This window comes from Colobus angolensis, unplaced genomic scaffold (genome assembly GCF_000951035.1).
Source record: "Colobus angolensis palliatus isolate OR3802 unplaced genomic scaffold, Cang.pa_1.0 Scaffold224, whole genome shotgun sequence".
Lineage (NCBI taxonomy): Eukaryota > Metazoa > Chordata > Mammalia > Primates > Cercopithecidae > Colobus > Colobus angolensis.
The window spans coordinates 4,646,528-4,668,851 of record NW_012115422.1 but is presented as its reverse complement, the minus strand read 5'-3'; the positions used below and the strand labels follow the sequence as shown (position 1 = coordinate 4,668,851).

Sequence of the window (22,324 nt, the reverse complement as noted above, 5' to 3'; positions counted from 1 at the left end):
CCGTTGTTCAAATGTTACCTGACAGTGAGGCCTGATACCCTTGGTACTCCTTACTCCTCTTATCATGCTCTGTTTTTTCCCCATCATCTTACCATCTTCTAACATATAATTTATTCATTTATCTTTGTATTGTTTACCATCTCTCTTCTATCACTAAAATGTAAGCTCTATGAAGGTGAAGATTTTTTTTTTTTCCCACTGATGTATTCCCAACACCTAGAACAATGTTTAGTACATAATAGACATTCTTGCTGAATATTGTTCAATATTGTTGAATATATTATCTATGTATAATTTATGTATATGCTTTATGTCATTAAATGTATATTGACATATGAACTTAATACATATTTATAGGAAAAGGTGGGGAAGGACTTGTACCAACCTGTTAATAATTGCTATCTCTACAGATGGCAGGGTTAGAGCTGTTGATTTTATTTGTGCTTTAAATTTTTCATATGTTCATATTATTTTTATAATCATGAAAAATTTTAAGATATTCTAAAATCTTAGACTCTCTATATCTTATATGAAATTATGTCTTACCAGGTTATTGTGAGTCTTCTTAAGGTTATAAACAATTATTGAAAACCATGATTGAAATAATACAATATCTAAACAAGTCAACTTGCCTTGCTGTATCTTTGGGGAATTCAGATGGATTATTTTCTATTTGCCTTTGCCTTTGTTTCTTGGGATTTATTCCAACTAGGAGCATTGTCTGAGATTGTCCCAATAGCATGTACATAAACTGCATTTGCAGATGACCTGCTCTTGTATTAGGTGACTTCTTAGAATGCATACTCTATTTACAAATATCTTCACCATTACCATCATTCTGTCCTTGCTTTCAACTGGCATTGTGCCTCTGAATTCAATTTTCTTTAGTTAGTTGCACTTTAGTTTATCATCTGTGACACTTTCTGCCCTTCTCTTCTTACTAGATTCCAAGAACACATTAAAACAAATACACTAATGCAAAACAAGCCATTATTTAGTCATTCTAAGGTATTATATTCTATTGTTTAATTCAATAGTTTGTATAGTTATGGAGAGAATTTTCAGAGCCATCACATGCAGTATTTGCTTTTTGCCTACAATAAGAATGAACACTTTGACTCAACATTTAAATAGAAAAGGTTCATTTAGCAAAGGGAATGTCAGAAGTTAACTAAAAAGTAGGGCAGGCCTTATACATGAATGGATTTGGTGGTCCATTTATTTGTTACAAATTCAGGAGAGGTAGGAAACCCATCAGCACCTAGATCTCCTCTGCCATGGAAGGCCAATGCCCAGAGTTACACAATTAACACTAAGATGGTGTAATCTAAACTCTGTAGCTCTTCAGTCACATGCAGTTCTTCCATGTAAAGATTTTCCTCTGGTTTTTTAAAGCCTATTATAGACACCTCAATAGTACTTATCCTTGTCATGTAGCACTTAAAGATAATGGGGCTCCAGGCTCTGAGATTCTGTGACTGAGAGCGTTAAAGCCCATTTTGCCTGCCAGATCTTTGTGATGGAGCACTCCCGCACCCCCACAGTGGCTGCTGAGAGCTAGCCTGGCAGGAGAGGTCATTCTCTATTCTCTGTAACACCTTCTGGTCTATCAGTTATGCTTCTGTTACAAAGGGAAATGTGCAAAATTGAAAACATTAAGAGACAAAGCTCTGTGGATCAGCTGAAATTCATTTGCTCTTGTCAATCTTCTTAGTTTCTGTTACTTAGTGTGAACCAGTTTGAGAACCTTTCCTAAGAAGAAGGGTAGATTGGACAGTGGACATAAGAATTACAGATAAGCAGGAGGGGAAGGAAGGTTAGAGGTTAGAAGTTAGGGGGATTACTAAGACTTAAATAAAATATAGAATGGGGAAGCAGTGGGTAGGGAAAACATATACAAGTCCCACAGTTCTAAGAATCCAACAGACTTTGCTGCATGGGCAGTGGAGAAAATGCCTCAGCTCTAAGCATGATCATTTATTTTGTCAGGAATTTAAAGAATCATGTACAGACACTATTCTACAAGCCATTAGGATTGATCCTATGTGTAGGTAAGACAGGCCAAACTCAATTCTCTCTCTCTTATTTCATGGAAATCAAGGGACTGACTTGGAACATTGGCTCCCTCAGCTTGTCTGGTTACTAGAATTTCTCACCAATAGAATACTTTTGGGAAGAAAGTATGGCTTTAGATTATTGTTAAAGTTGTACACATCTTTCTAGAGAAAGGAAATACACTGAACATTAATAAATAGTATTATATTATCACCAATTTATTTAACATTTCCTTTGACCACCTTTGAGAGACTGGAAAATATAACAAGTACATGTTGATGGCTCCAAGAGCTAAACCATCTTTAATTAGATCCATTAATTGGAAAGGCCCCATGAGGACAGAAACTAGGTAACATTTTTAAGTAGACATATCTTTGATTGGAAAGAACTAAGCACTCCCAGAAATATATTTAGTTTAACTGTTGCCTTCTAGAAAGGCTGCTTTGTCTCACATGGTCTAACTTTTGAGACTCTAATGGTGTGAATGTTAAACCAAGAACGACCAAGCAGGCACTGTGTGGAACAATAGAGCAGATTTTTTTGGCAGGTGTTCCTTTCAATATTAGTAATATTTGTATTTGTAAAACTCCTTACAAATTTTGAAACCCTTTCACACACAAATTTTCATAAAACAACTTGGAAAACAAGAAAAAGCACAAAGATGAGAATTAGCTGTGAGGCCGAAATATGAAGATAACCAATGTTACCATTTTGGTGTGCAGGAGATGAATATTAATGATAAAATTGAGGCATTGAAACTTTGGGTGACTTCGTTGGGGTGGTGTGGCTGATGGGCATTTTTGAGCTCCATTGACTGATTTGATAGGAGAGTTGGGGTTATCTGGTGAACAGGAATGATTCTTTCCTTTATACTTGCTTATTACTCTTTCTCCCTGTTTGGAATCTATTTAGACATCCTGTGCTTCTTTCATCTCCCTTCTCATTTTCTTCCAGCCCCTGCAAAGGATAAAATGAACTCCTGGGCCTTGCCTTTTCATATGGTTACATGAACTAACCAGGATTAGCACAGTTTTCCAGAAACAACAGCTGCTACCTCAAATAGGCAATTATTGTTCCTAGTTTATAAATTTTAGATAATAAACACAGGTAATTTAGGCAATTTTTAGGGAATTAGGGAATTTCATTAATGATTTTTGAATTTCATTAGGGAATTTCATTAATGATTTTAAAATGGAAAAATTCACTCTCCTCACACTCTGCCATCCTTTCTGGTTCTCCTCTCCCACCTAATTGGCCTCATCAAGCATGTTGATCATCACCATTCCTTAGCCTCTCCTCCTTCCCTCAACCACGATGGAAACACTTTAAAGACACCCTTTGCATTCTCTGATGCTTCGCCTCATCTCCTGTGCTCAGTCCATACAAGACTCCAGCTCTGAATAGACGCAGCTCTGCTTTCTCAGTGTGACCTTCCTCTCTTCCAGGACTAACCACTTGAATTTTATTCCTGATCACATCCTTTCTTCCCTTGACCATTTTTGCCTTCAATTATCCCACTATGTTGCTAAATTCAGTAAGCCATTTTCAGTCCTTATCTTATTAGACTTTTCTATAGCATTGGACACTGTTGCTTCTGTTGCTTCCCCTAAGTTCTACTTAGAAAATAACTTCTTCCCTTATGGACAAATTACCTGTGTTTATTATCTAAAATTTATAAACTAGGAACAATAATTTTTAAATTCTCATAGCCAAGAAATTCAAAGGAAACTATTATGGTCATAATTTTTCCAGGATCCTTCAATGTATGTAATATGCTTTTGTTATAACCACAGGCATGTACACCATTATCATTTAATGTATTAAATATTTTCCATATGAGTAACTGTTCTTCTATAGCATGATTTTAATTAGATGCATAATATTCTGTTGTATGAATGTACTGTTATTTACTCAACCAACTCCCTCCAGTTGAATGTTCGTGTTATTCTAATAAATCACTAAGATAAATAATGCCATGGTTCACACTTTTACATGTAAAGCTATGTGCATAGCTTTGATAATTATCACAGGATAAATTCCTAGATATGAAATTGACAGGTCAAAGAGTAGGTATTTATACTTTTTAGGCTCTGGATACACATCAATAAACCTATTTCCAGAAAGGTTATAGAAATCTGTTCACACATGATAGATGCAGTAAAGCCTTCAGGTTAAGAGCATGAGCTTTGGAGTTCTTGTCCATCCCTGTCACTGATGTCACCTTTTTCTTCTAGCACTAAATATTGTGTTCCCCAATGTTCAATTTTTAGTCTTTTTGTTGGACAAGTTCTTTCTTGCAATAACCGTGTAATTAACTTAAATCTTACCCATGCAATTAACACAGAGGACTGATGACTCCAAGATTAGTATCTCCAGCCCCTCCCACTTGTAATGTGTGTCCATTTGGAGTTCGTATCATTTCCCTCAAATTTCCTGTATTCCCCACTTCAAGGAACTCTTCCACGTTTACTCAAGCCAGAAACCTCAATGTTATCTATCCTCCATGGGGATGGGAGAGTGCATACTCCCACTTTCCCAGAATAAAAAAAAACTCTTTGGAGCAACTGTAGTGCTTTAAAAGTGATGGGTAAACAAAATTCTCTTTTATTTAACTGGCGAACAGCCTAAGGTTTGTTTTTCTCACCACCAGCTTCTAAATTGTCTTTCTTACTGCATGTCCCTTTTCTTCTTGCCCATTGCGACCTGTCCCTCAGCTGCCCAGATTTCGTAGGAGAGATTAGACAGGGGCTACTGTTGTCCCAGAGTTGGCAGAGACAATTGTGTTTACTACTTGGTGCTGTCTCAGACCCAGTGGTCTGTACAATATGTGACCCTCCCTCAGCAAAACAAAGCAGACCCAGCCATCCTAGTGCTGCTATGGCTAGCCTAAGTCTATAGATTATACCTCTCTAAAATTGGCTTTCTTCTCTTCATGCTTACTGGTATTGCCTTAATTCAGATTTTATCCTTAGGGAGAGGAAGAAAACCAGTTTGTTTTTTTGGAAGATAACTTTGATGGATGTGTTTGCCTTTGGCTGTGCTTCTTTGAGCCAGTCTCTCTCATTCAAGGCAGTTAATCTCTGTAAGTCTCATCTGATAAGAGAGGATGATAACAGTACCTACTTCATGGGGTGGTTGTAAAAAGTATAAAATAATGCATAAGAAAGTGCTGAGCGGAGTTCCAGACACAGAGTGAACATCCAACAAATGTGAGCTTATCATCATCATTGTTGTCTTTGAAGACTCACTGTAAAGGGTCTCAAGCTGCTCCTGATTTCTCTAAACAGAGTTCGTTGTCTTTCCAATAGTGTTTGAACGTCCTCTACTTGGACACTTATTTTATCTCAATATTTCTATCTTTCCTAGGCTGTGAGTAACTCAAGGGTAATGACTATTTGAATTCATTTTTCTATCCTCAACACTAAGCAGTGTGTCTGGTGCATAGGAGGTGGTAAATAAATATTTTTTGGAAGAGTACACTGGACGAATGATTTATGCTTAAGTTTTTGTTTCTGCGTCTGGAATTCTCAAATATCAATCGATGTAATTCACTCTGTTAACAAACTAAAAAAAGGAAAAATCACATAATCTAAAATTACATGACTAAAAGGTATAAGAATTAAGGGATAAGATGACGTGATCATGTGGCAAGAAAATCCAAAACACTTTACAGGTAAGATATTAAAGTTAATAATTGAATGTAGCAAGATTGATGGAAACAAATTACAAGCATTAGAAAATAAAATGCTGATGTCATTTACAATAATATGAAGTTTTTAAATGTCAAGATACAAATATAACAAATTATGTGTAAGAACACTACATGGGAAACTACCCAACTTTGCTAAGAGAAATTTTAAGAGCCTTAAAAAAATTAAGAGATATTTATGGATTGAAAGACTCGGTTTTGTATAGGTGTCAATTCTCCCCGAAATTGTTAGATTCAAAAAATACCAGTAAAAATTCCAGGAGTGTATACGTATGTGTATAAACTGCAAATTGATTCTAAAATTTGTATGTAAATGCCAGAGGTCAAAAATAGTCAAGACAATCTTGAAGAAGGACAAAGTTGGAGGATTTGCACTACCAGATACTGAGCCTTATTACACAACCGTGTTATTTAAGACAGTATGGTATTGGCATAAGGGCAGATACCTAGATCAATAATAGAACAGAGAGTTCAGAAACAGATCCAAATATATATGGACAGTTGATTAATGAAAGCGATGGCACAGTAAAGTGATGGGAAGAGGTATTGTTTTTTCCCTCAAAACAGTGCTGGAGCAATTGAATATCCATTTCAAAAAAAAAATTTTTGACTCCTAGCTCATATTATACATGAAAATCATTTTCAGTTGGATTATAAATTTAAATGTGAAAGTTAAAACAATAAAGATTCTAGGAAAAGCATAGAAGAATATCTTCATGAGGTTGGAGTACGGAAAGATTTCTTCACTTTGGGAGGCCGAGGCGGGCGGATCACGAGGTCAGGAGATCGAGACCATCCTGGCTAACACGGTGAAACCCCGTCTATACTAAAAAATACAAAAAGCTAGCCGGGCGAGGTGGCGGGCGTCTGTAGTCCCAGCTACTCGGGAGGCTGAGGCAGGAGAATGGCGTGAACCCGGGAGGCGGAGCTTGCAGTGAGCTGAGATCCGGCCACTGCACTCCAGCCCGGGCGACAGAGCGAGACTCCGTCTCAAAAAAAAAAAAAAAAAAAAAAAAGATTTCTTGAATAAAGCCAAAAAAGTACTAACCATAAATTTAACAATTGAAATATTTGACTATATCATATTAGGGACCTCTGAATAAAAAGACACCATTAAAAGAGTGGAAAAACAAGCCATAGAATAAGAAAAATATTTGTAATACATATATCTTGCAGAGGGCTCTCATCCAGAATATAGAAGAAACTTTTACAAGCCAATTTTTAAAAATCAGACAACCCAACAGGAAAAAAGTCCAAAGTTCTGAACAAGCGCTTCATGGAAGAGAGTAGAAATAGACGATAAGTATATGAAAAGTTGCTCAGCTTCATTAATCATAAGTAGGAAAATTATAAATTTATTGTCCAAATTTGGACACTTTTGAGAATGAAAGGCATATTATTAAATAATTATGTCAGGAAAACAGACCTAAACCAGGATTTATGGTCACCCTAGTCATCAGAGATAATCAAATTACTTTCACAAGGAGATGCAACCACATATCTACCAGAATTGTCAAAATTTTTTTTTAAAACCTGACAACATCAAATGTTGGTGATGATATAAATCAACTGGAACTCTCATACACTTCTGGTTAGAAAGTAAATTGGTACAAGTACTTTGCAAAACTTTAAAAATACATATTTTGAAGCTGAACTTGTAAATAACTCAGCAATTTTATTGTAAGTATATGCCTATCAGAAATGCATATGTGCGCTAAGTATGTACAAGAATTTAGGGGCATGGAGGTGGCTTCTGAGGTGGTGATAATATTCTATGTGTTGATCTTGGTGGTAATTGCGTAGATCTGTTCATTTTGTAAAAATCCATTAAGCTGCATACTTACAATTTTGGGGCCTTTCTACATGCATGTTAATCTTCAAAAGACATTGAAAAAGAGAAACTAACATATTGGTGCAATGAATAGAAGATATCTGGAAAATTAACTTCTCAAAGAGAAATGTCAAAAAGAAAAAAATCCAAATAAAATTTAGCTGTGTAAATTAACTTTTAGTTTCAAGTGTTTAAAATATGTGGCTCTTGCCTTCAACAAAGAATATTTTAAAATATATTTTTATCTCAATATCCATGATCCAAAACCTTCATATCTTATTGTTTTCTCCTATTGTATCAGAACACTAGATTGACCTTCCTCACTGAAAATCAAGGTCATGTTAATTCACTAAGACCCTTTCACTCTTAGTGGTTTCGCTCTAGCCATTCAAATATGGACCACTGTTTTTAATATTAAATGGAGTTTGTTACTCAATGTTTGATGTTGATAATTGTACCTCTGTATTTTAAATGTCACCTCCTGATATCTTTTGGGGTACAGAAGGAAAATCCTCAAACCTCTACATCTATCTTACCTTTTTTGTATATAGATTTGACAACATACATAATTATTTAGTAATAGTAAAAATATAGAGTATTAAAAGTAAATGCAAATATGACAGCATTATAGGCACAAATATTTTTTACGAACAAGTGTACCCAGTCAAAGATAAAAATTGATCACTGGTTTAATTAAAATGCTTTGAATACCCAGAGGAGAAACAGTTGCTGGAATTCTTGTCTGGTGGTGTGGTCATGACCAAGATAGTTTTATGTCCAGCTCTCTATGGCTGCAGGGATTGGAGGAGGTCATGTTGGTTTGGGATTTTTTTGGTTGATTAATATTTGGCTTGGGTTTGATTTCTTTAGGATGTTCATTGTGATGAAGGGGGCAGGTGAGTGAGTTTATGCATTACAAAATTAGGTTACAGTGTATAAAATAACTTTTAAAAAGTTATTTTTGAATATCTGTTATGAAGAATGGAAAAAATGTAAATAAAAAATGAATAGTTAATATTCAATTTTAATTAACTTCTTTCTTGTTTCTTAGGCGGACCAGATATCTGGTTTTCACATAAGATCTGTTCTCTGTGTCCCTATTTGGAATAGCAACCACCAAATAATTGGTAAGAGATGACCTAAATAGTTAAACTGGTTGAATAAGGAAACAGAAATTTGCTTTAAAATATTCCCATATCGATCTAATTAAACTAAAGAGCTTCTGCACAGCAAAAGAAACTACCATCAGAGTGAACAGGCAACCTACAGAATGGGAGAAAATTTTGCAATCTACTCACCTGACAAAGGGCTAATATCCAGAACCTACAAAGAACTCAAACAAATTTACAAGAAAAAAACAAACAACCCCATCAAAAAGTGGGCAACAGATATGAACAGACGCTTCTCAAAAGCAGACATTGATACAGCCAACAGACACATGAAAAAATGCTCATCATCACTCGCCATCAGAGAAATGCAAATCAAAACCACAATGAGATACCATCTCACACCAGTTAGAATGGCAATCATTAAAAAATCAGGAAACAACAGGTGCTGGAGAGGATGTGGAGAAATCGGAACACTTTTGCACTGTTGGTGGGACTGTAAACTAGTTCAACCATTGTGGAAGACAGTGAGGCGATTCCTCAAGGATCTAGAACTAGAAATACCATTTGACCCAGCCATCCCATTACTGGGGATATACCCAAAGGATTACAAATCATGCTGCTATAAAGACACATGCACACCTATGTTTGTTGCAGCACTATTCACAATAGCAAAGACTTGGAATCAACCAAAATGTCCATCAGTGACAGACTGGATTAAGAAAATGTGGCACATATACACCATGGAATACTATGCAGCCACAAAAAAGGATGAGTTCATGTCCTTTGTAGGGACATGGATGCAGCTGGAAACCATCATTCTCAGCAAACTATCGCAAGAACAGAAAACCAAACACCGCATGTTCTCACTCATAGGTGGGGACTGAGCAATGAGATCACTTGGACACAGGAAGGGGAACATCACACACCAGGGCCTGTTGTGGGGTGGGGGGAGGGGGGAGGGATAGCATTAGGAGATATACCTAATGTAGATGACAAGTTAATGGGTGCAGCACACCAACATGGCACATGTATGCATATGTAACAAACCTGCACGTTGTGCACATGTACCCTAAAACTTAAGTATAATAATAAAAATAAAAAATAAAAAAATAAAGATCACCTAGAGCAAAAAAAAAAAAAAGTAATGGCAAAAACTGCAATTACTTTTGCACCAAACTAATACAAAGTCTAATGAAAGTTCCCATCAGTACTTTTGTTTGTAGTAACAAAAAACTGCAAACAACCCATATGTCCATAATAGTAGAATGGATAGATTGAGGTATATAGTCATTCAATAGAATACCAACACAGTAGTGAAAATAGAGTAAATTTTTGCTAGACAAACAATGTAGATTAATGACAGGAAAATTAAAAAAATAAAAAATAAAAATAAAATACTCCCATATCCTTTTTATGTGTTCCCTCTTTATATGGCCAGGATTCATCAAACTATGTCTCACAGTCTTGTATAATTTCATAAGTGCAGACTGCTAATGAATCAATGCTCTCCACAACTTGAACAAATATTTATTAAGTTGAAAGAACCAATAAATTTTAAAGTTGGAGAGAATCTGAGTTATCAACCAATAGAACTCTTTTATCTCACCCTGTGGAAATAGAGGCAGGGAGAGAGGGAAAAAAAGCCAGAGAGAGAGAGAGACAAATGACTTCAAGAAAGCCACAAAGTTAGTAGCAAGGTCAGGAATAAAACTCAGGTTTCCTAACTCCTAGTACAGACTTTCTTACTATGTTAATGTGTTTACATCTGTGCTTTTATACATGGTGTAAAGGAAAAGGAAGAAAGAACATTCTCTATTGGACATAATACTGAGCATGCATTTTCTGCCTGGGCAGTTCTGAAATAGGCCACATTTTCCTCACAATAAGGGAATCATGGGCAAAAACAGCTTCCAATTTTTCTCTTCCTCCGTTCCCCTTTCCTTCTCCTCAAAAAACTCAGTTAGGAAAGCATCAAATTCAAGAAAGAAGCCCAGGCAAGGAGAATTCATGGTTGAAATAGAGAAGTCATGAAGGATGGAGGAATTAGTTGAAATTACTGAAACACAATAAAAATGTGACTTTTTTCCCTAAGAGACGTAAGAACACTAATTCATTTGGTAACTGATGCATCTATTTGCCTCTCTCTGCTTCCCCCTAAAATTGCCTGTTAAAGTCTAAGACACTGCTGCTTATTAAAGGATTTAGTATTCTGTGAGTGTTTTTAAGATCTGAATTTTGAGATAATTTTTTTTCATTAGCTTAATCTGCATAAGAATATTGGTATGTCACTGAATATAAAGAATATTCTAAGATTTGGGATCTAAGCCTCTAATACAAAGACTTAAACTACATCATGCACAGAGTTTTAAATAAATTTATGTTTAAAGGGAAAGTCCATAGGAAACACCATGTGTTACCTGTAATCTCATAGTCCCACATTTCAATCCTAAAAGTAAACATCCATTATTACTTCAAAATTAGGACCGTAGTTTGCCTGGTTACATGCTAATAATTTTGTGTTTCATTATTTATGTGTGTGTCTTCTTGCATATGATGACTTACCTTCCTGGTGGGAAGTTGGGTGTTTTTAAAAATACAAGCATACTTTAGAATTATAGCTAGTTTTGTGTGTGTGTACTAAATGGGGACACAGGCTAATGGTTTTCAAGATAGTTGATTTTTCTTGTTAAACTTGTGTATTTTGAAAGTCGTGCCCTGAAACATCTGATATAATACCACAAGTGAACTTTGGAAAAAGTAATCACTCATAAATTAAGTTTTTTAGAACTATATGTACCCCCTGGTAGCAGGAAACAGAACTGACTTTGCTTTGAAGGTTAACTGTATTATATCAACTTTTATTGCTTGTAGTAATTCCTAACATTTCTTGAATGTTTATTCTGAGTGAAGCAATGTGCTAAATGAACATTCTAACATCTCATTTAATCTTCACAACCCTCTTATTTAACATTTTAATCCCCATTTTACAGATGAGGAAATTGACTGCTAAAAAATTTAGGTAATGTGCCCAAGGTCACACACCTGATGGTGGAGTTGAAATTTGAACTCAGACCATCTAAGTCCAAATCTTATGCTCTTAATCACAGTGTCATACTGCCTCTTTCAAGTATTGTGCTTCAGATAATTATATATATATATATATATATTCAGTTGAAATATATGTATATAACTGAATACACACACATATTCAGCTACATATATACTCAGTTGTATATATAATCGTGTGTGTATGTATATATACACACACACACACATACATATAATATATGGGGGATATATTAGAGTTACTGTAACTAGTCATCTAAAATCAGATTAAAGCCTTGGTAGAACTCCAAACTTTCCTGAGATCTAGCCTAAATAAATCGGCCTTAAAGAGAGACTGCATTGTCCTACATCTCAGATTTATTCTCATGAAATCGGCAGGCACTTGAGAGACCAGAGTTTAAAGTGAGTGCAGTTCCCTAAAGAAGGCATAGAGTTAGCTGTGGCTACTCTGTTAGAGAAACACAACGTCCAGTACTAAAAATGACCACATAATCCATTCTTTCCCCACAGGAGTGGCTCAAGTGTTAAATAGACTTGATGGGAAACCTTTTGATGATGCAGATCAACGACTTTTTGAGGTAAGAAAATAAGTTAATAAACCAAGGTTTATATGGAGTCGTCAATAGTCCCCTGGTTGCAGCCTGCCCAAATTCGAAAAGACAAACAATTATTAAACAATTATTATTATACTTAAATGGAGGGCAAAATTTACAGGAAGATTTAAGGAATATGTAAATGCTTAAGTGAGATTTGATCCTATTTTTTACGAACTGGATTATTTTGTAACCATCCATTATTTTTATCCTAATTTTATTACAGAATTACCCTCTCTTTCCCCCAAAGTGTTATTTTCTTATTTTTGTCTTGCTTGTGTGTGTTCAGAGTCATGAAACCCTGAGCCAGCTCTACCAGGTGTGCTGTCCTCACATTTCTCTTGTTTACATGCTTCCATTAATTCACTCCAGGCGCTCTAGCTGGAGAAGTTAGCCTTGAATGGGCTTCCTCATAGACTGTACCAGTAGCCAACATGAAGACCCATGATTATCTTTCTTTAGTCAAGAATACCTCATAGCTTCTTTATTAATGGTTCTAGCTCAATCCTCCTTCCCCTTAACACTTACCTTATGGTTACATTAACTTGGTTTCTTTACCAAAGTATTTTATAGCCTAGCGACTAAAAGAGGTTGCTTTGGTTAAATAGAATGGATTAACTAAAATCAGTCCACAACCTAAATAAATTAAGAACCCATTTAAACAGACTGTAAGTATGTTTTTAAACATATGAAGTAGTTTCTCTACAATGACATTAAATTCATAATTTTTCCTCCTGTGCAGTGTGAGCTATAAAGTTGTCATATAACAATAGTAATTAAGAATTTTAATGTGCCTCTTTTCCCAAGGCCTACCTCTGTGTACAATAAGATTGTATTTTCAGACCCATCCCTGGTGACTGCCTGCTTTCATATTAGATTTTGCCAATGAGTTGCTGCAATGTATAATTAGCAGGTTCGCCCTTTCCTAGGCTTTTGTCATCTTTTGTGGACTTGGCATCAACAACACAATTATGTATGATCAAGTGAAGAAGTCCTGGGCCAAGCAGTCTGTGGCTCTTGATGTAAGTACAGTATTTATGTCAGGTTTATATGCTGTCAGCTCTAATTTTATGAGAGAAAAAATTTCCCTGGTTATGGGGCTTAATTTCTCAAATTTTAATTATCTATTCATTGGGCCTTAATCATTTTAGGTTGTGGGTTTAAATCTCATGAGGTCTGGAGAAACACAATGTTGCATATAATTTCAGGGGTTCACAGATGCCCTGAAGCCCATTCATATAAGTACTATGTTTAGATGTAGATTTTTTAAATTACATTTATTAAATAGTAACAATCCAAAGATAATTTGGCAGGATTTCAAATTTATTTTAAACTTAGATTTGAATATATATAGATAATCTATAAAGTCACAACTTTTCTTATCACAGGAGAAAACTTCACTATGAGGATATATGACCTAGATGGGGAAAACTACTCTTGTCATTATCTGATTCCCTTTCTTCCTCCCTGCCCCAACACATGTCCCATCAAGAACCTCGACTTGTTCCCGTATCTGCACACACGTCCTCTCACACACTAACTTCCAAAAGAGCAGTCGTAATCTCGGATGCTTGTTTTGACTCAAGACTTATTTTTAATCTAGCTTCTGCTCTATAGACTTTTTTTTTCTGAGTCTCACTCTGTTGTCCAGGCTGGAGTATGGTGGTGCCATCTCGGCTCATTGCAACCTCCATCTCCCGGTTTCAAGCAATTCTCCTGCCTCAGCCTCCTGAGTAGCTGGGATTACAGGCATGTACCACCATGCCCAGCTAATTTTTGTATTTTTAGCAGAGATGGGGTTTTACTATGTTGCCCAGGCTGGTCTCGACCTCCTGACCTCAGGTGATCTGCCTGCCTTGACCTCCCAAAGTGCTGGGATTACAGGCATGAGCCACCACACCTGGCCTGCTCTGTAGATTTTGCCAAAGATTTTCTTTATATCTATGAAATACTTACTAAGTAGGCAAGATAAAATGTCAGTGCCAAGATGAAAGTATATAGAAGAGTATGATATAATACACATGAAATCTTCAAAGTATTCCATGTGTCAAGCCAGATATAAGAAGTAGGCAAACTGATGTTACCTGCACTGCTCTGATTTGAGATGTAAAAGTTGTAAAATTGTAGTTATCTATCTATATGCTTTTAATTTTATGGCTAAATCATGAATTCTAGAAGCGCGGAGATTTTTATTTGCAATGCCTAGCAGGGTGCTTAGCACAAAGGGGGGATTTATTGAATAATTTTTTAATGGAGGGTGGGAGGGAAAGAAGGAGGAAGGAAAGAATCCCTTCCCTTGGTAAGGGATGCTTTTTGTTCTTCTGAGACAGCCCTGCTTTGTTTATATGTAATATCTTTTTATAGTAAGGACTAAAAACAGTATCTATAGGATGAATCAATAAATGAGTGAACTGTAAATATGCAACCAACTGATGAGAATCATTAGTAGAGCATTAAGGGTTGTGTGCAGAACTGTTTTCAAATCCTGGATCTGTCACTCACCTCAACTGTGAGAATTAAATGAGATGAGGCATGTGAAGATGTTAACAAGCATTCAATAAAATCATAGCAATAATACTATTATTATTTGCAGTAGTATATTTATTACTGAGAAATCACCATGGATTGGGGGAAATAGCAAAGGACAGGAATTTAGAACAGCAAATGTTGAGTTATACCTCCTTCACCATCATCAAATTCTCATCTCCACAGTGTTGCTTCACCCATTGTTTTTCAGTACCTGCAGCTATAAAAAGGACACACCATACACTAGTCCCATCTAAATCCTACTTCATTATGTCACAGTATAATTAACACACAAAGAGAAAACATCTTACATATGCCCATATTCTCACTCCTCACCTACTTCTGGCACATCATCATCCTCTTGAGAAGGAGCTAGAATAACTGAGTTCTAGCATGAATGGCCATTTACCCCCAGATGGGAAGATTCAGTAAGAGTTATCACTCTTACTGGCACTACCCCTACCCCAATGAACCACAGTAACCATTACCTAGAAAACACTCATGCACCCTAGAATTTCTGGCCATAGTCTCCTTACCCATGAATTGCTTATTTCAGTTCATAGTGAACACCTCGTGTTTATATAACTCAGATCCCTCCATCCTTAGACACAAAAATTATTACCGACTCTGACAAATCTCAGCCCAACTCTTAACCTTTCTTAAACTTTCAAGAAGTTGACTTATAGGTGTTGACTTGTATGTTCCACATGCTTTATTTTGTGCCAGTGTCGAAAGTGGCATTCCCAGTCAGAATTATGGCATTGCCATCTCGCTCTCACCACTTCCACTCTCAGCCAACTTCCACCCCACCGAGTATGAAATTCTTGACACTAGTGATCAGGTGGCATCCACCCCACTCCCTGGCCTGGGAATCCATATGCAAGAGTATGTGGAAGGATTTCTTACCCTGAGGACTTTATAAAGACAAAAAGTGATTTTTGAGAGCCACTAAACCCAAACTCAGAAATGAGATATACATATATTATAATATACATCAACTTCTGAATATATATTTTTAAATGTATTTATACATATTATATATGAATATGTATAAGTGTAATATTTTTCTAAATATTTCTGTTAAAAGTATGTATTTATAACTTGCTTAGTCCCATAAAAGATTTGAGCTACTGTGTGAGAATATAAATGATCCAACAAATTTTTTAAAAAATAAAATAGTAATAACAGAACTGAGAAAGAGAGAAAGCCAGGAGGAACAGAACCAAATGCCATGTTATCCTTCTATCATTCCTATCCCTTCTTTCTGAGATCCTGGGCTAGCCCTTTGCCCTTTTCCAAGATTCCCCACTCAGGTGTGCCCAGGTTCCTCTTCTCCTTGTGTGGTTTCATTTTTGCTTATTCTCTTCTATTATTGTCCTCCTTGACCTTGACCCCAAAACAGCTGTGTCTAAATGTAGCTCTTTCAGTCCCATAACCTTATTGCAGTGTCTTTTTTTTTTTTTTCAGTTAGCAACAAGAGTGGAGGGAAACAATCCATTCCACAGCACTCAGTGACAAAACCACCCTAGAATCTTTTCCTTCCTTAAAAAGGAAGCACAAGTAGTTCATGGCCTAGAGAGTTAATGGGAATATACGTCTTGCTGTGTTGTTCATGAGACTCAAGAAACAGCACCACACTGTTCTCTCCTGTCTTTTAAAAATCCTATCCCCAAAGCATTTTTTCATAAAAACTTCCCTCTGTGGTACATCCTCTGAAAGTAAATATTCTCCAGATAAATTCCCAGGAAAGACTAATAATCCCCACAAATGGGGCAGAGTCTCTAAAACACTCAGAGCTCACTGGAAGTACACTTAAAAAAAAAGATAGGGCTTTACCTTTATTTTTTTCTCCCAAACAGCCAGTGATTTCTGTATATTTATTTAATACTGGCTCCTTTTCCTAATGATTTTGTCACTGGGAAGTACAGGAATCCTCAGTTCATGTCTTACTTGGGAGAAAGAATTCAGCCAAGAGACCAATTAGTAATATAAGCGAAAGAGCTATTGAAAGAAAATAAAGAGTATAGAGTTTATTGAGGGAAGGACACTCCAAGAGAGGAGCAGGCTGGTCCAGCTGGAGAAACAGGAGTAGCAGCAGTAAGGGTTAGGTAGTAGCAGAGACAGTGCATGCTGAAAGATGAGACAGAGCAGACTATTCAAAGGGGAATGAGCCAGCAGCAGCCCCAAGAGTTCTGTATTGTGGTTATTATGGCAGACTGTTTCTTCAAGCTTCTGCTTCTGCCTCAAGTCTCCGCCTTTGTCTTTGTCTAGTTCCCACTTCTGCCTTAAGTTCCCACTTTTTCCCCCACCTAGTTTCCACTCCTGATTTGTGGGATTCCCCCTTACTGTTAGTTCACATGTATGTGCAGGCCAGTGTTGGATACAAATTCTGTATAATGCCTGCATTACTCATCACCACCCAAGGAAGGTTGGAAAGTGGTTAAATCTGTACTTATTCCACCTGTGTATCTCTTAGGAATTTCTCCTTTTTCCCTATTTCCCCCCTTAACAGCATGTAGCTAGCTACATTCTGACAGGTTAATTGCAGAGTGAGTGATTACTGGGAGTCTTAAGGGGCATCTCTTTCTGCATAGGTATTTTCCTTCCTCTCTGCTTATAGTTAGGATGCATGTTTTGGGTGGTCTCTGGGTTATGAGATTTTTCCAAACCTCCCTTTTCTCAGGGCACTCCCCCTCCTGCTCATATCTAGCTTATCTGCCTGCTCAGACAAGTTGAAATACCACATTAAATTATATAAATTCATATATTTTTTTTTCAAGTATATTTCTTTACATGTTACTTTGTCCCATTGATCTACCTATTTCTAAACCAGAACTTCATTGCTTTAAGTACACTTTTAATGCAGATCTTGCTTTGTATCAGTATCCCCTGCAGAAGGAGGTTGCTGACTTTGTCCATGCAAAAGGCAGTGTAGGGAGAAGATTTAAAGTGTTGATTTTAGTATTAGCCTGATCAGTTAGTTAGGTTTGAATTCTGGCTCAGTAGCTATTGACCTTGGGCAAGCGACTTAACCTCTCAATCTTGTTTTAATCACATGTTAAATGGGTATAAGAAGTCTGTTTTCCCCATAAATATATACATCTACTATGTACCTACAAAAATTAAAAATTAAAAAAAATTTCAAGCCTGTTTTAATAGTTCCAAAAAAAAAATACAGGGAAAGTGTTTATTTTTTTTTTATTTTTTTTTATTTTTTTGAGACCGAGTCTCGCTCTGTCGCCAGGGCTGGAGTGCAGTGGCTGGATCTCAGCTCACTGCAAGCTCCGCCTCCCGGTTACGCCATTCTCCTGCCTCAGCCTCCCGGGTAGCTGGGACTACAGGCGCCCACCACCTCGCCCGGCTAGTTTTTTGTATTTTTTAGTAGAGACGGGGTTTCACCATTTTAGCCAGGATGGTCTCGATCTCCTGACCTCGTGATCTGCCCGTCTCGGCCTCCCAAAGTGCTGGGATTACAGGCTTGAGCCACCGCGCCCGGCCAAGGAAAGTGTGAGTATTTAGTTATAATTAGCACTTAATAAAAGTTAGTTGTTCTTACCACTCAGTGCATTTGGAGTCCTTAATCCTCACTGAGTTTTGTCTACTTAGCCCAAGATTTCTTGTAAGACTATGCTGACTGGGGAGCTATAGATTTTTTCACCTGTTTTATCAGGAAAATCACTTCCTGCTTAAAGTCAGAGCTGAAAACAGATTGCCTCTTTCCTAGGTCTTTGATACATGCTGTTTAGTCACACCACTGAACATCCCAGAAGCATTGCAAGTGCAGCTGCTCCGGGGCGCTAGTGTTGGCTCAATGCAGGCCCATTGTCTAGAGTTTGTTACTATATATGTATCTGCAGAAAAGTCTAGGCCATAGAAATACAAAGTTACCATGTCAGAAACAGAACAGGTCTTTAAAAGCTAGACCGCTCCAAGGACAAAGCTTCCCCAAAAGACTTGCCATGCAAGGCAGTCCTTTCCCTGTTGTCACATATTGGCAACTTCAGCTCATTTCATCCATAAACCACACATGGTGAGAAATAGAAATGTAAGCATATAAAACATTTTCTACTGTTCTGGCCTTTAAAAACTGGTGTGACTAATATATTATCCAGATTTTGTTTAACAATTGAATTATCAACTCAATTATTGTGATGACTGATTTTTAAAATTTCTTGTAATTTAATTATACAATTCTATTGTTCAAATCCTTTGTCCTAAATACATAAAATTAATACTCTAAGGCTGTTAGAGAGCAGAAATGCCCTTAAAGCTGAATAATGGAACAAAGAGGGGAATTTGCTATCGTTTTTAATAACTTTAATTTTATGATCCTGATTTCCATTCTGCATGACCAAGAGCTTCAGAAGAGCTATGCTAATGTATGTTCACATTTTCTGAGAGTAGAAATTCTTAGGTAAAAGGGGTAACCTTTTTCTAAAAGCCACAATCCTACCTAAAATACAAATGTAGATGTAGAATATAACTTCCTCATTTCGAACATCAGGAATTGTCCTTTGGGGTGTCTTTCACAGTTATTGCAAATGAAGCCTTACCTAATACTGAAGAGAAATTTGCCAGAAAATATAAGTCTGTGTGCTAAGAGACACTGCATACAGCTTTAGGATCAGAAGAGGGAAGAAATGAGGGTCAGACAGAGAGTAAGAAAAAGGCATATGCAATCAGGATCCAAGCCCCATTTATTCTACCTCCCCAAAACCTCTCCCATCTATTTCTGCCTTTCCAATTGCGACAACAACCATCCTACTTAAGGACTGCATTACCTCTGCGCTGGACAATTGCAATAACCTTCTACTTGTTCTTCCTAAAACATAGTTTAGATTTCATCGCTCACCCACTCATAGACCTTAAATTACTTCCCCATTACCTATTAAAGTACAAATGTCCTGGACTTTGAGGCCCTCAGAAATCTCATACCAAGCTATTTTCCTACCCCTGGCTCTCATTTCTCTTCTTGAGAGTATTATATGCTACCTACAAACTCAATGACGTCATAATCTGAAGATCAGCTACCTGTTTCACTGCCATCTGATCTCCACTCTAACCTCCTCTCCACTTTTGTCATTCTCTGTTCCAATTATGCCATATCCACTCAAAATTTTCCCATCATTCAAAGCACAATGTAAATGTCATCTCCTCTATAAAACTCCTAATCCCTAAGTTTTTTTGTTCCTCTGTTTGCCCTATATTGTCATTAATTATGAGTCTGTATGTTTACCTCTGCTAAAACCTATGTGCCTTGAAGTGTGTGATCATGTCTTTTCTGCTTTTATTCCTTTCAGTATTCTATATATAATTGGTACTCAGTAAAAGCATATTGAATAAATGAATGCATCCCACCACAAATAATCATTTTGTCTGCCACGGCAACATTCTGGAATGGAAAAGCTTGGGCTATGTTGGGAGAATTGACAGTCACTCTTAGTGGCAGTCTTGCTGACCACAGACTGGCATAACATCACCTCTGTATTCCTTTCCTCCTTCATAAGCCATGGGTACAAATACAGAGTTGCTTTTATCTGGGGAGGATGATAGACCTCTTCCTAGATACCACCTTCCATGGGCTATATCCTTAGATGAGGATGAAGAAGCCAATCCGACTTCCTGAAGGTAAGGGAGAAGGAGAGAAGTGGAAACAGTGATTCTTTCATCAGGAATCTTCTAAGCTCCTAGGAAAGATTTTCTCTCACTGGATGAAAGGGCTGGACTCAGAGGCTAGAAGTAGAATGCCACTTCATTCTTTCTCACTCCTCTTCCTTTAAACTTACTCTGGTAAATCAATCATCCCCATTCCTGTATAAACTCTCTAGCACCATTCCACCACTTTTTTGGCACACACAGATGTTAAATTGTCTCTGAGCTTCTTCCCTTCCCCTCATTTAGAAGCCTGTAGTCGGGAGAGAGACACAGTCATAGCTTCTTTACTCTTCCTCACTTCACCTCATCTCCCAATTCAGGTACAGGGTTCAAGAGGGAGGTAGGATGAAAGGGCAAAGTCTTATGATTTCCTAACCTGATTTCAGGGCCATCTGTGAGAGACACCAACATTTTCTTTTTGTAATGAGCTGCTTTTCTAAATTCTTCAGAGAACTGCCTGGCCGGGAATCTCCCGTTAGCAATTACTTGTGGGTTTGCCTCTCCTGATTGACAGCTTATAATCCATTCTCATTCCTAGCTTCCACTGGCCCATCGTGACCCTCCCTCTGTGGGGGCCAGCTCACTTCTCTAGGCAGTCCTGTTGGTGAAGGTTATTTTTTGTTGTTTTTGTTGTTGTTGTTTTAAAAGCGTGGTAAAATAAATACATGAAATTTATCATTTTAACTGTTTTTAAGTGCAAAGTTAGGTAGTATTAAGTACATTCACATTGTTGTGCAACCATCACCACTATCCATCTCCAGAACTTTTTCATCTTCCCAAACTGAAACTCTGTACCCATGAGACACTAACTCTCCACTCCCCTCTCCTCAGCCTGTGGCAACTGCCATTCTGCTTTATGTCTGTGAATTTGACTACTCTAGCTACCTCATATAAATAGAATCATACAATATTTGTCCTTTTGTGACTAGCTTATTTCCCTTGGCATGTCTTCCAGGCTCATTAATGTAGCATGTGTAAGAACTTCCTTCATTTTTAAGGCTTGAATAATATTCCATTCTAAGTATATACCACCTTTTGTTTATCAATTCATACACTAGTGGATACTAGGATTGCTTCCATGGTCTGATTATTTTTCATGGGTCTTTTTGGGTCAGGGGAAAACTCACTCGATTTAATGAGTCTTTACTCATTAAATTGTACAAACACAGGTCCCCTCAATGTAGCACTCCACTGTCTTCCCTCTGTCCACTAACCTTTACAATTTTTAGGTATGAATCAGCTATCAGTGTCTGCTAGGATGTCACATCCTGGGGAAATACATATTAGGTTCTCCAAGTAGTTCTGTAGAAGGAAGCTTTAAGAAACCCTAGCTAAGAAATCTTCCATATAAGGCTCTCTCATAAACTGTTACCCTTTTCTTACACAATTCAGAGATGAACAGTGAGCAGCTCAGCTTGGAGGAGGTGGAGCTAGTTTGGGACATTTTCTTTCCAAGTCCTGCATAGATTACCTAAATGGCTTAGCACCTACCTTTAGAATATAGTACCTGTTGTTCTAAGTTATAAACTCAGAAAGAGTTCCACTTAAACATCCTTTTATCTCCCAAAAATTTTTTTCAGACCAAGTTACTGTCAGACAATGATCTAGTGATTGTCTAAATGATAACTATCTACTCATGTTAATTCACAGGTACAAGGAATACCAAGCTGTCCATTAGAAAGCTAAATGTAACATGGCAGTAGATACAGAATTGTTCTCATTTGTCAGTTCTTTACTGAAGACATGTTAGACTAGGTAAATATTTCTTTCTCCATTGCCT

At 37.0% G+C, this 22,324-nt stretch overlaps 1 protein-coding gene across 4 annotated transcripts in view; it reads left to right on the top strand.

Moving 5' to 3' along the window:
• PDE11A (phosphodiesterase 11A) overlaps nt 1–22,324 on the top strand; it is a 511,038-nt gene that overhangs the window by 302,909 nt on the left and 185,805 nt on the right. For all 4 annotated transcript variants that reach the window (XM_011944038.1, XM_011944040.1, XM_011944041.1 and 1 more), the window contains 3 exons: nt 8,647–8,722; nt 12,281–12,348; nt 13,293–13,385. In XM_011944038.1, coding sequence (XP_011799428.1) covers nt 8,647–8,722; nt 12,281–12,348; nt 13,293–13,385 — 237 coding nt within the window. The remainder of the gene's footprint in view (nt 1–8,646; nt 8,723–12,280; nt 12,349–13,292; nt 13,386–22,324) is intronic.